This window comes from Euprymna scolopes, chromosome 35, assembly GCF_053919585.1.
Source record: "Euprymna scolopes isolate OS-2025 chromosome 35, ASM5391958v1, whole genome shotgun sequence".
Classification (NCBI taxonomy): Eukaryota; Metazoa; Mollusca; class Cephalopoda; order Sepiida; family Sepiolidae; genus Euprymna; species Euprymna scolopes.
In genome coordinates this window covers 45126569-45148570 of record NC_136516.1, presented here as the reverse complement: position 1 = coordinate 45148570, position 22002 = coordinate 45126569, and the positions used below count along the sequence as shown (strand labels likewise).

Genomic DNA, 22002 nt, shown 5'->3' with positions numbered 1-22002 from the left:
TGTACTTTATCTTCAGTATTAGTGACACTCAAAATACAATTGCAAATTATTTAGGACTTCTAACTAGTCACGGTTGATGAAACAAGAACATGCTACCCCCGTGGATTAAATAAAGGGTTCTATTTGAAATTGTGTGCAGATTCCTAAGTTTGATAGAATGATTCCATATTTTGAAAAGATACGCTTGGAGAAGGTCGAAGGTTACATCGATCAAAATGTTGTGCGAATAACACTCAAGATGAGAACAGTAATCTGAATTATTCAAATAATACAAATAATCCTCATCTCAAAAATTCAAAAAACGAAAATAAAATATTCTAAGCATGATTTGATCCTATGAGAAATGTTCTGTAGTTTGATCCTATAAAAAATGTTTGACAACTGATTTGGGCCTATAATGAATGTTCTGTGATTTGCACCTATAAAAAAATGTTATGTAAACAATTTGACCTAATTACAAATTTATTAAAAAGAAAATATGTTTTTTATAACCTGAACAATCGATAATATTCCAAAAAACTAAAAATATATACATTGAGATAGGGTAGGGGAATATGTTGTGTTTGTATAAAAACTTTACATAAAGATTCGACTTCGAGACTATCACGTTGCATCCGGGTGGCACTGTTTGAAATGTTCTTCGATTGCCTGCAGAGAATTACCCTTTAAGTGACACATCTTACACTTGGCATGGCGTTCTAAATGAAGATACAAGTGTTCTTTACGGTGGAAAGCCTTCTCGCATATGAAGCATCGATGCCGTTTCTCCCCGTGTAGCCACTTGTGACGCGATAGTGATGACCTGCAGCGGAAAAATGTACCACACGTCTGACACATGAGTTTACTGCCGGATACGTTGAGAGAGCGGTTGGAAATTTTGTTTGATGACCATTTTTTGTTTCCATTCGAGTTGGCGCCTGTTAGAAAAAAAAGACAAAAAAAACACGCAAATATGTAAATTTTCACAAGACTTTCCACACACAAACTAAATTTTAAAACACTTTCAGATTACAGACTGTATAACACTGCAAAATTAAAGTCTATGTAAATATTAGTATCAATATTTATAAGACAATCCTTTAGACTTTTCATGCAAGCTTTATAGTTTTCAATCTATCAAAAATTTTTATTTTTTTATTTTTCAATCCATCAAAATTTTTTATTTTTCAATCCATCAAAATTTTTTATTTTTTATTTTTCAATCCAAAATTTTTTATTTTTTATTTTTCAATCCATCAAAATTTTTTATTTTTTATTTTTCAATCCATCCAAATTTTTTATTTTTTATTTTTCAATCCATCCAAATTTTTTAATTTTTTATTTTTCAATCCAAAATTTTTTATTTTTTTTATTTTTCAATCAATCAAATTTTTTATTTTTTTATTTTTCAATCAATCAAAATTTTTTATTTTTTTATCAATCAAAATTTTTTATTTTCAATCAATCAAAATTTTTATTTTTCTATTTTTCAATCTATTAAAATTTTTTATATTTTTAGTTTTCAGTCTATCAAAATTTTTTATTTTTTTATTTTTCAATCAATCAAATTTTTTATTTTTTTATTTTTCAATCTATCAAATTTTTTATCTTTTTATTTTTCAATCAATCAAAATTTATGACGGACTATAATCATTATCTTGCTAAAAACATTTCCTCTGATGAGATGAGCCTGTTAGAAAAAAAAGACAAAAAAAACACGCAAATATGTAAATTTTCACAAGACTTTCCACACACAAACTAAATTTTAAAATACTTTCAGATTACAGACTGTATAACACTGCAAAATTAAAGTCTATGTAAATATTAGTATCAATATTTATAAGACAATCCTTTAGACTTTTCATGCAAGCTTTATAGTTTTCAATCTATCAAAAATTTTTATTTTTTTATTTTTCAATCTATTAAAATTTTTTTTTTTTTTTTTTCAATCAAAATTTTTTATTTTTTTATTTTTCAATCAAAATTTTTTATATTTTTAGTTTTCAATCTATCAAAATTTTTTTTTTTATTTTTCAATCAATCAAAATTTTTTATTTTTTTAGTTTTCAATCTATCAAAATTTTTTATTTTTTTATTTTTCAATCTATCAAAATTTTTTATTTTTTTATTTTTCAATCTATCAAAATTTTTTATTTTTTTATTTTTCAATCAATCAAATTTTTTATTTTTTTATTTTTCAATCTATCAAAATTTTTTATTTTTTTATTTTTCAAGCAATCAATTTTTTATTTTTTTATTTTTCAAGCAATCAATTTTTTATTTTTTTATTTTTCAATCTATCAAATTTTTTATATTTTTATTTTTCAATCAATCAAAATTTTTTATTTTTCAATCAATCAAAATTTTTTATTTTTTTATTTTTCAATCAATCAAAATTTTTTATTTTTTTATTTTTCAATCAATCAAAATTTTTTATTTTTTTATTTTTCAATCAATCAAATTTTTTATTTTTTATTTTTCAATCAATCAAAATTTTTTATTTTTCAATCAATCAAAATTTTTATTTTTTCAATCAATCAAAATTTTTATTTTTCAATCAATCAAAATTTTTATTTTTTCAATCAATCAAAATTTTTATTTTTTCAATCAATCAAAATTTTTAAAATAATATAAAAAAAATAATATAAAAAATTTTGATTGATTGAAAAATTAATTTTCAATCAATCAAAATTTTTTATATTTTTAGTTTTCAATCTATCAAAATTTTTTATTTTTCAATCTATCAAATTTTTTATTTTTTTATTTTTCAATCTATCAAATTTTTTATTTTTTTATTTTTCAATCAATCAAAATTTATGACGGACTATAATCATTATCTTGCTAAAAACATTTCCTCTGATGAGATGAGCCATTTACTGAAAATCCATGGATTAAGGAAAAAAACTTAATTTTTGTATTCCTAGCTGAATAATAAATTTGTCGTAAATTTTTTAATTTACAGAATTTAATTCCAATTTCCTGTTTTTCGAAATTTCCTACCTGAATCTTTCTGATTTCACATCAACTAACAAGATTATTCTAAGGATTTTGGATTTTACTATAACTGTACAAACATTTTCTAGATTTATGAGGATTGTATAAAGACTTGATGCTCCCCAAATTTTTACCTTGTTAGATTTAAAAAAATGTTTTTTTTTACACGGTAGCCACCACTTATCAAGGCCCAGAAGTAACTCGGGAATAAGGGTTATTGAGTGTACAGTGGGATACTATCCTAGTAATCATTAGTAATGGAGATTTGATAAAGTGTCTTACTTAAGGGAGTGGTTTATCAGGAATTTGTTTATGTTGGACTTGAAGACATCCAAGTTGTCGTCAGGTGGGAAACAGGCAAACGGAAGAGAGTTCCACAGGCATGTAGTTCTAAGAAAGAAGCTTTGTTCATGGAATCTACGTTTTGATTTAGGCACAGATAAAGAATGGGGAAAATTATTGACAGTGGTTCCAGCTAGACAGGTGTTTTTTGTGAAAGACTGGCGAGAGGGGGGGGCGTAAACAGTCGTAACTGTTTGTAAACAGTTACCATATTCTTCACCTTGGAACCTTTATCAGTTTATTTTATTTTATATTATTGTATTTTATTTTATATAATTTTATTTTATATTATTGTATTTCATTTTATTTTATATTATTTTATATTATATTATTTTATATTATATTATCTTATCTAATTTTATATTATTTTATTTTATATTATTTTATTTTATATTATCTTATTTTATTTTATATCATTTTATTTTATATTATATTATTTTATATCATATTATTTTATTTTATATTATTTATATTATTTTATTTTATATTATTTCATATTATTTTATTTTATATTATTTATATTATTTTATTTTATATTATTTCATATTATTTTATTTTATATTATATTATATTATTTTATATTATTTTATATTATATTATATTATTTTATTTTATATTATTTTATATTATATTATTTTATATTATTTTACTTTATATTATTTTACTTTATATTATTTTATTTTATATTATTTTATTTTATATTATTTTATTTTATATTATATAATTTTATATTATTTTATTTTATATTATATTATTTCATATTATTTTATATTATTTTATATTATATTATTTTATATTATTTTATTTTTAACTTATTCGAAACATTTTTCTAATTGTATATTTTTCACTTTCAGATCGTTTTGTTATTATTTATCTATTTATATATGTATTTACGTATCCTCTATTAACTGTTTCTATTTACTCCCTTTTCTTTTCCACTTTCTCTTCTACCTTCCCTATTTTTTTCTTTATTCTTTTACCATTGGCTCTCTTTTAATGGTCCCGATTATTTCATAGTGTCCTATTTATTTTTAAATATTATATATACTACCCTTCCAATTCACCCTTATATATTATTATATTGTACCTAATTTTAATGACTTTTTACCATTTTATCCTATTCCTTCATTATTATATCATTTTTAAATGTCATTAACTCAGTTTTTTTTTTTTCGCTATTTGTATTTTGTATAATTCTGGTCCTTCCCCTCTTCTGATGAGAAGCATTTAGTTTTGACATGCCATGGCCTAAAGAGGTTTTTTTTTTAAAATTTTCCCTGAACATTTCCTTATTGTTTTGATGATATAATAAAGTTATATATAACTTTTATTTCTCCATTTTTCATTTAATATATATATATATATAATATAAAGCTGAGCGTCTGTGTGTGTGTGTCTGGTCACAACTATATGGTTGACTATTATAGAAAACTGATCACATACAATGATAGATGTATCGAGACACAGGAGTGGGTATGGTTGATCTGGCATGAAGATGATTCATTAAAATTGCGGGGTCTGCGTACGCGCCTGGTCCACAAAGTATGGAAATAAAAAATTTGAAAATAAAAAAAAACGTTTACAAGTGTTTTTCATATAGATGTACATAATAATACTTTGATAAGTATGTTTTAACTTAAATAGAGATGGTATAATAAAATTGTGGGGTCTGCGTTCACGCCTGGCCTCCATAGAATGGAAATAGGCACAAACTTTAATAAAGACTTTTCATATCTATCTGCGTAAGTATACTTTGATAATTATGTTTCAGTTTGAAGAAATATGGTATGATAAAATTATGGGGTGTTCGTTCGCGCCTGACCTCCATAGAATGGAAATATGTCACAAAATTTAAAAAGGTTTTTTAATATAGATCCACAGAATATTGTGATAAGTGTTTCAGTGTGAACAGTTATGGTATAATAAATCATGGGGTTTATCTATTTTATTTTTACTTTCATCATATTTTGCTTTGGTTTTGATACCCCCAAATTCGAAGCTATCTCTTTACAACCCTTCCTTTTCATAACCTATCATAATTTCATAAATCAGAGTCCATTTTCTGTAGGCTGTTTTTGAACCCAGCCAACGACGGGTACTTTTGCTAGTGTATATATATATACACACACATATATCATAAAACAAAATGTTGTAGAGACAAAAAAAGACAAAAAGGAAAACAATTAAACACGAGAAGCTAGAAAAATCAAATGAGAGATTGACCAGTTTCATTTGGATCAATCAAGATTTTTAGAAAAAAAAAAATGGAGATTTGAAATTTATTGAAAAATGCGAAATTTGTAGGAAAGATGTGAAATAGGAAGTTTGCGGCCTGTACATAACTATTGGCAAAAGATAATTGAGAAAAGGGAAGAGAAGAAACGGAAAAACAAAAATTAAAATTTTATATACTTAATTAGTAGGATCCATAACTTGGGAAGACTGAAGAAACCAAGAAACTCCTATTTCCACTATTTATTTATTTTTTTTGGGGGGAGGGGCATACTTGCTAACTTGTTTGCTTGACCATATACGACATGAATATAATTTATTATTGTTGTACAATATTTGTTATGGCCGTGTCTTCTAATTTAATTTTTGGTTACATTCGATTACAATAATATATGCTAACAGGTTTGAGATATGATGTTGGGTATTATATTGTACAGAACAATCACATTAACACACTAGTTCTCCTCAGATCATCAAAGTTAAGCAAGCTGAGTCCGGCCAATACCAGATGGGACTTCCAAAGGCGGCGAAAAGGGAGATAAGTATATCCCCTGTATTCACACTCTTCAAGGTATTCACATTTCCCCCAATTTTCTGTAAAAATTACTTTTAGCAATAATTTTTGTAGGTTAGGATAGTCTTCCTACCTTCCTACCTTTTAGTGATAAAAATCTCATGGAGTTTACCGAACTCGATCATTTCGACTACGGTCGCAAAATGACGATTATTTATGGTTGCATTTTTTTTAAAGCTTTGAATTATTAATTTTATTTGCTCATCAAATGTATATCTTGAAATTAGAAAAAAAAAGGCCATAAAAAATATTGTACACAGATACATATCCCCAATTGACAATAATAATAAAATTAGATTCATGTCATATATGGTCAAGTTAACAAGTACCCTCCCCATCACAAAAAAGTAAATAGTGGAAGTAGGAATTTCTTGGTTTCCTGAAATTTCCTGAGCAACGCCGAGACACAGATCACACTAAGTATATAGAATCTTATAAAAAAAAGTACCAGTTTGCAGTTTTTTTATTTTACATGTAAACTTAGATTATTTGTATTATTTGGATTCTTTGTTCTCATCTTGAGTATTATTTTCATAATGTTTTGGTCGATGTGTCCTCTGACTTTCTTCAAGTGTAACTTGTCGAACTCAGTAATCTTTTCATCGAACTTCGGAATCAGTACGGAATTTTAAACGGAAACCTTTATTTAATCCATACGAGTAACATGCTTCCGTTCTGTCAGCCATGATATAGTGGATAAAATAAAATTCAGGGTACTTGTTAAGATAGAGTTGAAAAATCGATTTTTTTAAATATGAAATTTTAAGTAAAAAACAACTGTACTTACTTGTCATGTCGAAAATAGTAATATATCCAAAAATTACAAAATTTCATTGAGTAGAACAACTACTTTTGTGTTTTTATTAAAAAAAAAAGTCCATCGCTATGGTCTGAAACAGTATGTCAGTCATTATTCGCAATCTTCAATATGTTCACATCCCCTATATTCACAATCTTCAAGGTGTTCACATCTGGGGAAAATGCAATTTCCTTCAATTTTCTGTAAAAATTACTTTTAACAATAAATAATTTTCTACTCGAATTTTTGTGATTTTGGGATATATTACTACTTTCAACATGACAAGTATGTAATATTTTTGCTTAAATAAACAACATCTATATATCTATAAAAGTGAAAATGTTTGTGTGTGTGTCTGCGTACACAATTCTCTACCAAATAACTCTGTCAATTTTCGGTCTAGAGAATCGAGATTTGACATAAGGAGTATCGAGATTTGAGAAAATCTTTTTAATGAGTTTTCAGTCAGAAATTTGACCTTTGAAAACTCATCTGCCAATTTTGGGTCTAAACACTTGAAATTTTAAATGTAGGTTACTTGGATATGGATTAAACTTTTTAATTTGATTTAAGCCCAAAAAATTAAATGTTAAGGGATTAAAATTGGGGTCAAAGTTTAAAAAAATTTGACCTCTGTGATCTCCACAAAATTACTCAGCCAATTTCTGGTCTAAACATTTGAAATTTTAGATAAAGGGTATTCAGAGATAGGGCAAGCTTTTTAATCAGTTTGGGTAGAAAATTTAAGCTGCCAAGGAGTCAAAGTTAAAAAAATTTGACCTTTGCTGTGTCTAGCAAACTACTCAGCCAATTTTGGGTCTAAGCATTTGAAATTTATACATAACGGGCATTCAGATATGCGGCCAGCATTTTAATCAGATTTGGAGTGAAAATTTGGCTGTCAAAGTTGAAAGAGTTGACCTTTGTAGATTCTACCAAATTCCTCTGCAAATTTTGGGTCTAAAGACTTGAAATTTTAGATGTAGGTAACTTGGACATGGGTAAAACATTTTATTTTGATTTGAGACCAAAATAACAAATGTTAAGGGGTCAAAATTGGGGTCAATGTTAAAAAATTGACTTCTGCAGTCTCTACAAAGTTACTCCGACAAATTTTGGTCTAAACATTTGAAATCTTACATAAAGTGTATTCACACGTAGGGCAAGAGGGCCCGAGCAAAGCCAGGCTGAACTGCTAGAATTAAAAAAAAAATTGATCCATCAACTTTCTTAACAAGCATCGAATTCAGTTGTAAATTACATTAGGTTGAAGGTTCAATCCTCAGTGCGGTATCACTCAAATTGCAATTGTGAATTACCTAGAACTCCTACCCATTCATGGCTGACAAAACGAGAGATGCTACCCTTATGGATTAAATAAAGGATTCTGTTTGAAATTCTATGCAGATTCAAGAGTTCGACAAGATACACCCAAAACGTTGTGAAAATAATATTCACAATGAGAACAGTAGTATATTATAAATTATCAATCTGCATCTCAAAAATTCAGAAACACAAACTTAGATAAGACGATAATGAGGCTCACCTTTCCGTCGACTTGTATTCGGCAACTTGAAAGACGAAACATTCTGTACAAGTATTCTGTCGTTAAATTCCTGAGACATGTCCGAAGTTGACGAGAGATGCATATTTCGTGCATTATTAATTTCCTGTTCAGATTGTGTGGGCGTGTGCGACGTCTGTAAGGGAAGCATTATATTGTTGGTGTCATTAGGATCACTTGCGTCCATGTGAATCGTGGTTATCTGTCCTTTTGGGAGATGAATAATATCTTCAGAACTTGAGAGACGGTTACGAGAGATGCCGGTCATGGCACCATTCTGGTCTTGGCTAACTCTAAGGAAAGATTCGTTATTGTTACTCATAGAAATCTGATCGTTAAGAATAACAAGATTGTCGGGCGATGGTGGCTCGATTTTTATCTCCGGCTCATCGGTTAAATCGATGCTGGTATTATTGAATTCGGAGGAAGGCGCCATCGGTTCAACAGTTTGATAGTTTGATCGTGAGGCAACAGTTTGTAAGTTATGTGTTTGTAAGTCAATCTCATTGACGAGTTGGTTTCGATGTTCTTGGGAATCCATCGTCATTAATGTCGTTACAATTTCTTCATTTCTGTTGTCGTTGTTGTGTATGATGTGAGAAGACGTTGCAAAATCATTTACAGATGCATTTCCAGATGTAGCCGAATTCATGACAGATGTTGATAACAGACTGTCAGCATTTGAAGTAGATTGGCTCTGGTAGGTTTGTGCCTGGGAAGAAATTGTAAACTGCTTAGTGATCGGCGCCAGCTGGGATTGGTCGGTAACATGGAATTCCAAAGTTTCCTGATTTTCCTTGTAGGGCATATTTGGGGGTTTGCTGGTCTGCGAGAGGACATTGTCGGAGAGCCAATGTAGAGTGGGGAGACCAGATTGATCTAAAGAAATACAAGAAAGAAAAATAGAGTGTAATAGTTACTAAAAGAGCCGGTTCTTGTCCAAAATCTCCCCCTCCCCCATATTACAAAATAAAAATAAAGAAAAATCTATATGATGTATCCATGACAAAGTAAAAATATCATATTCCAAAAATCACATAAATTGATCAAGTAGTTTTATTTTTATATAAAAAAAACAGTTTTAAATGATTAATGGGAATTTGTAAGCATCACAGCATAAATCTTGCATTAAATCAAGTGTAATGATTACTGAAAGGACAGGTTCTTGTTCAGAATTCCCTCTATATTACAAAACAAAAATATAGAAAGATCTTTATGATGTATGTACTCATGATGAAACAAAAATATCATATTTCAAAAATCACCTAAATTGATCAAATAGTTTTTGTTTTATAAAAAAGATCATTTTTAAGTGATTAATCAGAATTCATATGCATTACAACATAAATCTTGCATGTTTGAATTATTGTTGAGTTATTGCCCTTTGTTTCTTGAGATTGTTTTCAAAATGGCGGGCAAAACAGTTGCGCTTTGGTTACTCATAAAATTTGATTTTTTTTAAATAAAAATAAAACTATTTGATCAATCTACATAGTTTTTGGAATATGATATTTTCGTTTTGTCGCAACAACGTACATCATACAGTTCCTTTGTTATATAATGGGTCCGAACCCATTACAAAGGAAAATTACTCCAGGAAAATGCCTAATTCGGATCATTACATTGTGATGTGGATTACCCAAAATACAGTTTGGATCATTTTACCACAATGTTTCAAGGACATTCACTTTGGATTTTACCATTCAATTTGGATGTGAATTTTTATATCCTTTTCTTTAACTTTCCTTACTCTATAACTTTTAATTACTCATTCAATTTTTCATAATTATTTTCCATGTCTCACTGACTTTAGCAAATAAGGTGTAAACTATTTGCTAATATTTTCTTCTCTGAAGAGATGGTAGACATCGAAATCCTATAGGATAAGGAGTTAAAATATTTCTAATGTATATTTTGTCTTACATAGAACAATAAAAATCTTTGATCTGAAACTCAAACATTTCACTTCATAAATTTTTTAAATTCATTGAATGACTAAAATTATATATATATATATATATATATATATATATACTTGTTTATTGTTATATAAACATGCTCACATCCCGCTGCTACAAATAACCACTTGTTTCAATCAAACAACAGATATCATCAGGCAGCGACTTGACTATTCAAAAGTTCAATGAATAATGATTATTCATTGAACTTTTGAATAGTCAAGTCGCTGCCTGATGATATCTGTTGTTTGATTGAAACAAGTGGCTATTTGTAGCAGCGGGATGTGAGCATGTTTATATAACAATAAACAAGTATTATCAGCTCTTTTTATTGAGCACTATCTAACAACCTCGTTGAATTCATTAGTCCATTACTTTTGAATATAAAAAAACCCGAGTATATATATATATATATATATATATATATATATTGATTTTGTTGTTGTTTCTTCTTATGAAACAGATTTTTAATTTAATTATAATTTAAATTTTAAATTATCAATCACATTACTAAATATATATATATATATATATATATATATATATATACACACACTGGATGTTTTCCACAAAAGCTGTCTACGCTCCATATGTGGTCTTAGCCTCCGCGACAAGGTATCAAATGCCGAATTATTCACAAAATGCAAAATATCTGGCATTGAATTATTCCTTATTCAATCGCAATTGCGGTAGACTGGTCATGTATTGAGGATGCCCGATGACAGAATTCCAAAAATTGCGATGTACAGTCAATTTGAGGGTGGTAAAAGAATTGTCGGACGTCCTTGGCTTAGGTATAAGGACAAGTTGAAGAGTAACTTGTCTGCAGTGAACATACCATACAGGAGTCTTGAAGATGAGGTGAATGACCGAAAAGGATGGAGATCAAGGTGTTTTGAAGGTCTCCAGAGGTTTCAATCTGAAAGCTTAAGGCAACTGAAAGAAAACAGAGTAAGAGCAAAACGACTAGCAGCCGCACCAATATCTGCAGCGTTAAATCCACATTCATGTTCTATTTGTTGCCTTGTTTGCAAGTCCCTTGCTGGACTAAAAAGTCATCAGAGGCAAAAGCATAAATGAGTTTTATAAATATGGGTTGTCCGAACCTCATACGTCGAAATCGACGGGAGAGTCCATCATGCACACACACACATCCTTTCTACTGCTATATACATATAGTCTTTCTTTATCTCATTTCTAAGCCAATGTTCTTATGCTTTTTTTTTGCAGATATATAAACCTGGCCTTTTCTCCTCTTCTGATGAGAAGCATGTGGCTTCGGAATACCATGGCCGAGAGAAGTTTTTTTTCCTTATTGATCTGATGATGTAATAAAGTTTTATTTGACTTTGAATTCTCATCTTTTATTTCTTATGTTAACTGCTCCACTTAACTATGTAGAGCTTTTACTATCTGGATAGGTTTGCTTTGCTTAAAGATCATTTGTATCTTTAGCAATTTTATTTATTACACGCACACGTGTGCAAAAGAAAAATGTCCACAGAAAGAACACAAATTTTGGCACTTTAAATTATTATAACTTTTGAACAACTGATGGGATTTGCATAATTTAATCGGTTTGAAGATTCTTTTACACGGCTCCTCACTCCTGATCTGAGATGGAACACACACATCAAATTTATTGCCAAGATCGCTGAAAAAAAAATGGTTGGATCATTCTACTGCTCTAGCAGGTTCTCACTGGCGATGCAGTCTACTATCTGTATAAGAACCAAGTACATCCTAAAATTGAGTATTGTTGCCACATCTGGGCAGGAGCTGCTCGGCGCACCCTACCTTGTCTTGATAGAGTTCAAAACCAGCTTCAAAATCTAGTAGGTGATTCCCTGCAACATCTTTCCCATAGAAGAGACGTTCCGAGCCTGTCTCTACTTTATCGTTATTTTCATGGCAAGTGCTTGTATAAGCTCTAAACTATGGTCCTCCCTTGCCAAACTTTCACAAAACACACAACTAGCTACAACCACTATCAACAATTTCCCCTATCTATTCCTAAATCTAAATGCAGATTCTATGAACAAAACGTCTTTACTGCCCACCAGTAGAACACTGTTCCACTGGCCTGCTTCCCAGTCAATTACAATATTGTAACCTTCAAGTCCAATGTAAACAAATTCTTGTTGAACCGTCATCTTAAATAATCTAAATTCTACCCAATCTACACCATTAATGATTACTACCAGGGCTAAGACAACAGCATATTCTTTTCATTGTTTTGACTCTTGAGTGTGTATCCATTTTTTTTTTTTTTTTTTTTTTTTTTTACATGGGTGTCACCACTTATCAAGGCCCAGAGACCACTCGAGGATAAGGGTTAATAGGTATACATTAATCATTGTGATTTTAGCATAGTAAACAGTGGGAATTTTGTAACTTGGATTACTTAGGGGGACGATTCAATTAGAACTTGTTCACATTGGACGTTTTCTTTTTTTTTTTTTTTTCATAGGTATCAACACATTATCAAGGCCAAAAGGCCACTCAAGGATAAGGGTTAAAGAGTGTACAGTAGAAATTGGACAATATAATAATCATTAGTAATGAAAATTTGTTAAATTTGATAACTTATATGGAACGGCTCATCAAGAACTTATTTACATTAGACTTGAACACAACCATATTGTAGTCAGCTGGAAAGCAGGAAAACAGAAGACAATTCCACAGGCGTGCAGTTCTAATAAAAAAGCTTTGTTCATGAAATCTACGTTTAGGTTTAGGCACAGATAAAGAGTGGGGGGAATTATTGATAGTGTTTACAGCTAGACGAGTGTTTCTTGTGAAAGTTTGGCGAGGGGGGACCATAGATTGAAGCTCAGTCGAACACTTTCCATGAAAATAGCGATACATCAGAGACAAACTCGCAACATCTCTTCTATGAGATAGAGGTTGCAAGGAAGAGAAAAGGACATCTCCTACGAGGCTACGAAGTCTATTTTGAACTCTATCAAGGCAGGACAAGTCCTTTCTAGCAGCTCCTGCCCAGATGTGGCAACAGTATTCCATCCTTGGACGTACCTGGCTCTTATATAGATAGAGAATTGCATCAGCAGTGAGATATCTACTGGATCGATAGAAAGATCCCACCATTTTTCCAGCGGCCTTGGCAACAGATTTGATGTACGTGTTCCATTTAAGATCAGGAGTAATGGTCAAGCCTAGAAGCTTGTCAAAACTTGAGGCCTCCTGAAGACGAGAGCCATTCATTTCAATTGATGCCAGATGGGGATCAGAATGTTGATGATGTAAAGAGAGAAGCTTGGTTTTAGATGCATTAAAAGTAACCAGCCACTCCTTTCCCCATTGTACTACATGCTCAAGATCAGAGGAGAGAGAATTGGAGAGAACTTGGTCGTTTACTGTCTTAGATGTGCTACCATAAATGGTAGTGTCGTCAGCATAAATGTCTACGAATGATGTAAGGATGTGATTTGGAAGATCATTAATGTATCTAGAATGATGTGGTTCTCGGTTGATTAACTGTGTTGGATATATACTCAAGAGTCAAAACAATGAAAAGAATACGCTTTTGTCATAGCCCTAATGATTACTACACTACCATCTTACATTCATTAACCCTTATCCTCGAGTGGCCTTCGGGTCTTGATAAGTAGTGAGTCCCTTGTTTAAAAAAAGCTCTTTTCATTCAAGTTGGTAAAAGAAAGCAATTAATTAAAAAGAAAAATTCAATTTGTAATGCTACATTGCTACATGCTAAGACACTAGCTACAAGATCCGAACAACACTTACCCGTATCCAACAAGTAGCATGTGTTGTTTTTATTATGCACTAGCGAGGGGTACCCGGCGTTGCCCGGGTGTTTTTTGGGGTATGTGAAAAAAACCCGAAAATATGAAAAAAAAAAAAAAACAGGTGCCCGTGAAAAAAAAAAAAACGAAGCCTTCACGACGCGCAGTTGGAAAATAGTAAAGAGTCAAAAAAAAAAAAAACAGGTGCGCGTTTTTGATTGACGTGACGGCGATAGGTATTCAGCAGTAAGCATTTTGTGCGGGACAGTTTTGAATGAGGTGAATAAATCGGTTTGTTTGTTTTTAAAAACCCGCTCCCTGTTTATTAGGAGGTGCGAAATGAAAGCTACAGTCTGATATGACGAAGTCGACATTGAACAAACGTTACTTAGCTCTCTTGAGACAACTGGTTTTCGGCCTGTGATTAGAGTCGAGTTTCGCTTTTTTTTTATACCGAAAACCGAATGTAACGCGTGCTGATGCGGGAAATGTGGAATAATTAACGTTTGAAAGTCAATAAAATTAAATAGACAGGCGAGCTCCGTGGGTAACTCTGAGATATTACAATTTATAGATGATATAAAAAGTTTTAAGAAGTTGTGAACCGAGCAAGCGCTTCTCTGAAAGAAGCCTTTTGTGGACATCGAGGAAAAGCATACATACATACATACATTTTCACTTTTATATATATAGATATAGATGTAAATTGTGAACTATAATTTTGTGCTCTGCAACATTAGCATCTTGATACAGACAATAAGTAAATAAAGAAAATGAAATAAAACAACACAGTGAAATTAGGCGGAGATGTAGGTATATCTCGCCATAAGAACACGAATAAAGAAGCACCTCACGTCATCTACAAACCCACACATCAGTTGACCATCTCCGTGGAGATGTTTCTACTTACCGAGAATCATGTGACCAAGCACTTTGTATTCAGCCACTTTAAGATCCAACCAGATCATGAAATGAGATAGGATCCACGGTTGGACCTTTTGCACCATCAAGGTGAAGGATTCCTTCATTCCCATCAGGTCGGCAGACATCTTGGATGACTTTGGAGGCAGCGACTTGCTTCTTGGGTGAAACAACTCTATACAAAAAAACAGAAACAGACATTTCATTCAGATTAAGGAAGTAGTTACCATAGTAACAAACTACTTGTAAAATTTTCGTCTAATTGTTGCATAAGAAGAGCCGTGTTTTTATCTTTTCTTTTTGGTTCTCTGCGTCAATCTACTCATCTCATTAATTAGCAATACCACACCATTTTTTTCTTTTGATCGAATAAATTCAAATCAAGCATTATTGAAAAGAGCATAAAAAAACAGAAATAATATCTTTAGTTTTTTTTTTTAAATCGACCCATTAGAACTGGAATTATGACCATTCAAATTATCAAAAAATGTGTGGTTAACTGGATACTTTGCCTTAAGCCAGTCCTATTCAAATACATACAAGTTTGTGATTGAAAATGTTAGAAAATCTACACAATTTTCAGACAAACCCATTTTTAAAAAACTTCAGATCTTAAGGTATTTGGATGAAATTTTGAACATATCATAATGCCATGAAGGTTCAGCTGGCTGTATTTACGACCATCTCACTTTGGAAACTTATGGACTAATTAGCATATTTCAGTTTCATTTTAACGGCTTTAAATAGAAACATCATAAAAACAGCTAAGAAAAACAGTAAGGAAGGCTTTATCATCATAGGAAGTATTATTCTGATGGACATTATCATTTGTGATTATCAAATCATGAAAAATCCAATGTGGCGACCGGGAAATCCAAAAATGGTCACTGTGACACGATTCAAAAAAATTAACAAAATATACAAAATATGGCTTGTAGTATATCAAATTAAAGGAAATTTTGAACAGATTACAATTATGTTTTCAAGTACATTAAACTAATTAACATAATTAAGTTTCATTTTAATGGCTTTAACCATTCTCGGGTGGCTTTTGGCCTAGATAAATGGCGACTCATTAGTAAATAAGCATTTTTTTTCTTAATCCCTATAAACCAGCGGTTTGTCAAATTTAATGACTTTCTCAGTATTTATCAAAAATACAACATATTTTGAAATACTGTACATATATATATATATATATATCTATACTCCTATAAATTCCTAATTTTTGTGTGTGTATTGATATTCATATTAAAAGCCCTCTTCTTTTTATTTAAAACGAAAATACAACTTTCTTATATATGGCTTGTGGAATTGTGGAATTGCATTCACTAGCAAAAGATCTAGCCTATTTGCATATTCTTTTAAACATCCATTTTAATTAATTCCCTATTATTTTATTCCGTTTTCTTATGGGATGCTCATCTTTAGTTAACTATTACATGTAATTATATTCACGTAGATATTCTACATGATTTATACTTGTAAAATATTCGCGTAAAAAGTGCATAGTAAACACAAAGCTGTTTCCATATATATTTATGTATATGTATATATTTTTGTTTTAAAAATTTTGCCTACCAAACTCCTCCTAGAGGTTTTGGTCTACAGACAGGAAACTTCATATATAAGGTATTTGAATCCATGCGAAACTTTATATTTGGGTTTTATCCAGGAATTTGGATATATTTGGGTTTTATGCAGGAAAAATCGGTGCAAAAGTGTGAAAATTAAACAAAAAGAAATTTGCCAGGTGAATGGCGAACACTGGCATTACTAATGCATAACGTAGTTGATATTAGTTCATGATTTAATTTTAACCTTTTATCGTAAATGTCTTCATAGCCCAGTCGTCGAAGACAGAGACAAGAATAAATCGTTTTTTTTTTTTTTTAAACTTTTTTAATCGTTACTACGTATTGCGTTCAGTCTATCTATATCTATCTATACTCCTATAAATTCGTTTTCCTTTTGTACGTATTGATATTCATATCAAAAACCCTCTTTTCTATTAGTATTTATTTGCTTTCCCACCAAAGCAAAATGTGACACAAGGTCGTTTTTAATGTGGGGTTAAATCAGCTTCCCGAAAAAAAAAAAAGGGGGAAAAGCGGCACTCTGGTTGGGACCAAAAATAATAATTGTCCTAGTATAGAGGGTTTCCCCTCCATTGAACTTTTTTTTATACTTTTTAAATCATTACTATATATAGTATCCAATCCATCTATCATTCTATCTATCTATCTATAAAAGTGAAAATGTCTGTCTGTCTTTTCACAATGGTAGTTAAGGAAGACTATTATACAGAAAGGCATTACTTTACATATTCACAGTTTTTAATATATACATATGCACATAACCTTATAAACAGTACATATGGCCTGAGCAAAGGCAGGCGGAACTGCAAGTATATCTATAAAATGAACGTGTCTGTGTATGTGTGTGTACATTTCCCTATGCAATAACTTTGTCAATTTTTAGTCTACAGACTCGAAATTTTATATACAGAGCACTGAGATTTGGGAAAATCTATGTGATCAGTTTCGGCCAGAAATCTCATTGTTAAGGGATCAAAGTTCAACGATTTGACCTTTGAGAACTCTACCAAACTCCTCTGAAAATTTTGGGTCTAAACCTTTGAAATTTTAGATATAATTTCCTTGGACATGGACCTAACTTAATAACTTTATTTGAGCCCCAAACAATAAATGTTAAGAGGTCATAATAGGGGTCAAAGTGAAAAAAAAGTTTGACCACGGCGGTCTCTACCAAATTACTCAGACAATTTCTGGTCTAAACATTTGAAATTTTACATAAAGGGTATTCAGAGATAGGGCATGCTTTTTTATCGGTTTTGGTCGAAAATTTTTAGTTACCAATGTATGTATGTATGTTTGCATGTCTGCCCAACACTTTGGACAGAAGCGACAGATTTTCTCAAGATAAGTATCGTTTGTAAGGTGGACCTTTCAGACGACAAATATCGAAAAATTGGTTAAAAACATTAATATCTTCACCTTAAACTGGGCACTTTTTTACAGGGAGGGGGTCGCTTTTTTCGCCGATATTTTTGAAAGTCATCTTCTCCTTTGTCTAGCCTTAATATTAAAAATATCACTTCCGGTTTGGCGGTGGGCATAACAGCATAGACGTCAGTTTTTTTCCCGTTCTTTTCCTCCGTTGAGGTACGGGTTCGAACCTGCCTTCCTACTACCACTTTTTTTTTTTTTTTGCTCAACATCCATTTGTTGTCATTTTAAAGCCGAGTATTGAGGCGGAAAAAAAAAAAAAAATTAATAAAATACTACTGAACCAAATTATTATACAACAGCTATGTTAAAGTAATATTGTTTGGCACTTCTACACTATTGGGGCGAGATTTTGTAGTTGATAAATGGAGTTTTCAGATGAAAAACAATGGTTTCAACAGATTTTTTTGTCAATTCTAATAAGTTACAATGGTAGCTTCCAAATTATGCAGTCGGAATTACCTAAATATTACTGAATTATTAAAAAAAAAACAACTTTAATCGTGGTAGCAGGTGAAAAATTGCTGCCATCTTGTTTAAATCGAAACGGAAAATTACCTGCCTTTTGAACTCTCCTGTGTTTTACGATCGTTTTCATCAAATTCTAGTTTTTATTTTCTTCAATAAATAATTTTCTACCTTATCGATTTTCGTAATTTTTGGATATAATCATCTTAAAAATAGGAGAATTACGTAGATACCATTGTTTTCAGTGTAGAAGCACCTATTGCTTTCATCTCTTTTCATAAAATTATTCGATGTAAATATCTCTCCAAACTTTTGATATTTTAATGAACTGAGGATTTACCAATCATTTTAAAGCCAGAAATAAATTTCTGTTATACTTGTGAGAAAATAAAAATAAAAATAAAAAAAAGAAGATTGCTTACTTGGTGGCGCCGGCCTCGAGGGCGGAATTCTAATCTGAGTGGTTGAGAGGACGAGTCTCTTATAGACTTGGAGGAGTAGGGGGGGAGGCACAATTCTTCTGTTATAAAAGAATTGTGTCTCTGACTAGTAGTACCTGTTAATGACTTACTGGTGAACGGTTGGCACAACTTAGTTACTCGCTGCTCGCCGTACTACAATACTTGTTACTCGACCCAGTAGGGGGGGGGGTCGCATAGGGCATCCTTTGCAACCCCTCGGAGCTTACGCTATCACCGGGTAATCTACTTTACCCTCTAAATAGTTTTTTTTCTCCACATACTGTAGTGGTTTTGGTTTACTCCTGATTTTGCTGACAATAAAAGGACTAATTAATCCACCTTGTTAATGTGCTGTCTAATTTGTGCGGATTTGTTTTTAATTTTGCAAATTAATTTATTTTCTAAAATTCCGATACTTCTACAGTTTACGAAGCGTGCTATTCTTTTTTTTTTTTTTTTTTTTTTTAAGATAGGATTTTCAAGTTAAATTCAATTTTTACGGTATCTTTTGTTTAGGTGGAAGTATAGAATAGTTAACACAACACACCCCTCCCACGTTAAAAACGGATTTCTAAATAATGACATTATTATTTCGGCACGTCAGGTAAATATAGAAGTATCAAAATCCCTTACATCGTCCGCAAAATCAGACAAAACTAATTGATCAAATTCTTCAATATAACCATTTTCTATTGAAAAGTTTTAATTCTTGTAAATTCCTTTCATATTTATTTAGTTCAACTATTAAACAATAAATGAAATCGTTGACTCTTTTGCGAAAAAAAAAAAAAAAAACGGCTGCTTATGCAGAGAAGGGACCGTGCTATTTTAAAAAGTATTTTCAAGTTAAATTCAAGTTTTATGGTATTTTTTGTTCATCATTGTTAGATGAAAGCACAGAATAGTTACAAAACACCCTCACCTGTGTTAAGAATGGGTTTCTAAATAATAACGTAATTATTTCAACACGATACCTGCTCGACATGTATACGAAAACAAAAATGCATTCTGGTGAATTTAATTTCGTAATTTATAATATTTTTAGACACAAATGGACACAAACTTTTAATAATTATATTAACTTAACACTAACATATTAATTTCCTTCACTTGCTTAATGCCGTGAATAATTTTAATTTACATTATAGTTTTAAAAAATGAGTTATACATATTCTGATCGCAATAAAAATGAAAATAAATACAATGAAATATTTTAAACTAAAACAAAAATAAATTTTTAAAAATTAATATTTATTAAATTAAAATATATAAACAAAACATATTCACAGGTGCTTTGAAAATCAAACATCGGAGTTTTATATTTTCGTACATTTTTTTTTTTAATTTTGCAGTGCGAATGGAATTGGATATAATTTTGATGCTCAAATTATTTCAATTCACAAAAGAAAAAAAAAAAACAAATGAATAAATAATTTTATATATTTAAATTATTTTCACTTACCTTTTCTTACTTTTCAGTGAAATGTATTAAAAATATAAATATCTCTATTGAAAATATATCTGACTCAAGACGTTGGTGAAAAGACAAGTAAAACACCGGAGGGGCCCCAAACGAATAACACTTTCCTTTCTTTGAATTGCTTCAAATTTCTTATTTACTTTCCCCCTCGTGAGGGCAAAGTTTAACACAAGGTCGGTTTTTAATGTAGGAGAAAATTTACTGCCTCCAAAAGGGACACTCTGGATTGGGACAAAAATTTAAATTGCCTCAGTCTAGAAATATATCTTCGTCACTGACCGAAAGCAGAAAAGAGAAAGTGTAGTATCAGAACAGATACGACACAAAAAAATTGATTCAATAAAAAAATATTACATTTATCGAAACAAATAAGGCACAAGGCCATTCAAAAGTGTGGGAAGGGGGATCTATGGTCATCCCTGTCATTGTACCTAAGATTTGTCTATGATTTTCCTAATTAGAATCCTCTATAATCCACCATAATACCACATTCACTCCATGAGTCGTCCTACTTAAGATTTCCAAATCGATTTTTTTTTATTTTTAAATAAACATATAGATAAATTAAAAACCGTTTATTTACCGTTTATTTCATTAGCGTTGGGTGGGAGGGGGTCAAAAAAGTAAGAACAGGTGTTAGTAAGAGCCTCCCAAGCCTTTCTAAATGATAAACCACCCACTGTTTTTTGGCTTGTTTGGAACCGAAAACAAGCAGGATGATCCCTAAGTAGGGCTGAAATCTAGATGGGGAGAAGAAAAAATTGGGGTGGGGAAGTTAGGGAGTCTGATGCGCTTCCAAGGTGAATACACTTTGGAGGAGGCCAGGAGCAAAAAGAAAAAAAATAAATTGGGGGGTGAGCAACTTGGAGATTTCCTATTAAAAGCGGGGACATTAACTTGACTACTTACGAAACTAAAAGGCTTACCTCAGGGGCTGGGGTCTGACAAGACTCAGGCAGGGAACACATACTTGATTTCTCTACTTACACACGAGCTCGCTACTTTTATCCATCTTCTTTTGAAAACCACAGAATGTAATCTTCTGCTATCACATCTGATTTTGACTTTCAATTCGTGTTTAAAGAACGTGATCAGATCTTGATCAGCAAAAAATTCAACCCCTCCGTTCTCATTCAGTCCCGACATCTCTGTGTGTGTTTTTATTTTATGTAAGGAAGGAAGAGATATTTTTATTCAAACAAATTATAACAAAAAATCATATTTCATCTTAAAAATATGAAAATTTGTTGGTTCTTCTTGGCATATTGCAATTGAGAACGAGTATAAATGAGAATCAAACTTTTAAATTAATACAATCTGTGAAACTGCATTGACAGGAAGTAATCTTTGTATTTGTAATATGATGACCGACAACTGGTTTAATAATAATCCTTTATTTAAATCTATTATTAATAGTTTAAAACTTCTAAATGG

General features: G+C 30.9%; 1 protein-coding gene across 1 annotated transcript; it reads right to left on the bottom strand.

Annotated features, from left to right (window-relative positions):
* Positions 1-472: 472 nt before the first annotated feature.
* Positions 473-20599, bottom strand: LOC145259848 (uncharacterized). Its single transcript, XM_080117691.1, has 4 exons — positions 20551-20599; positions 15120-15305; positions 8467-9363; positions 473-917 (listed from the first exon to the last, which is right to left on the bottom strand). The coding sequence occupies exons 2-4, from the start codon at positions 15256-15258 to the stop codon at positions 604-606; spliced, it is 1350 nt and encodes a 449-aa protein (XP_079973817.1). The 5' UTR covers positions 15259-15305; positions 20551-20599; the 3' UTR covers positions 473-603.
* Positions 20600-22002: the final 1403 nt, after the last annotated feature.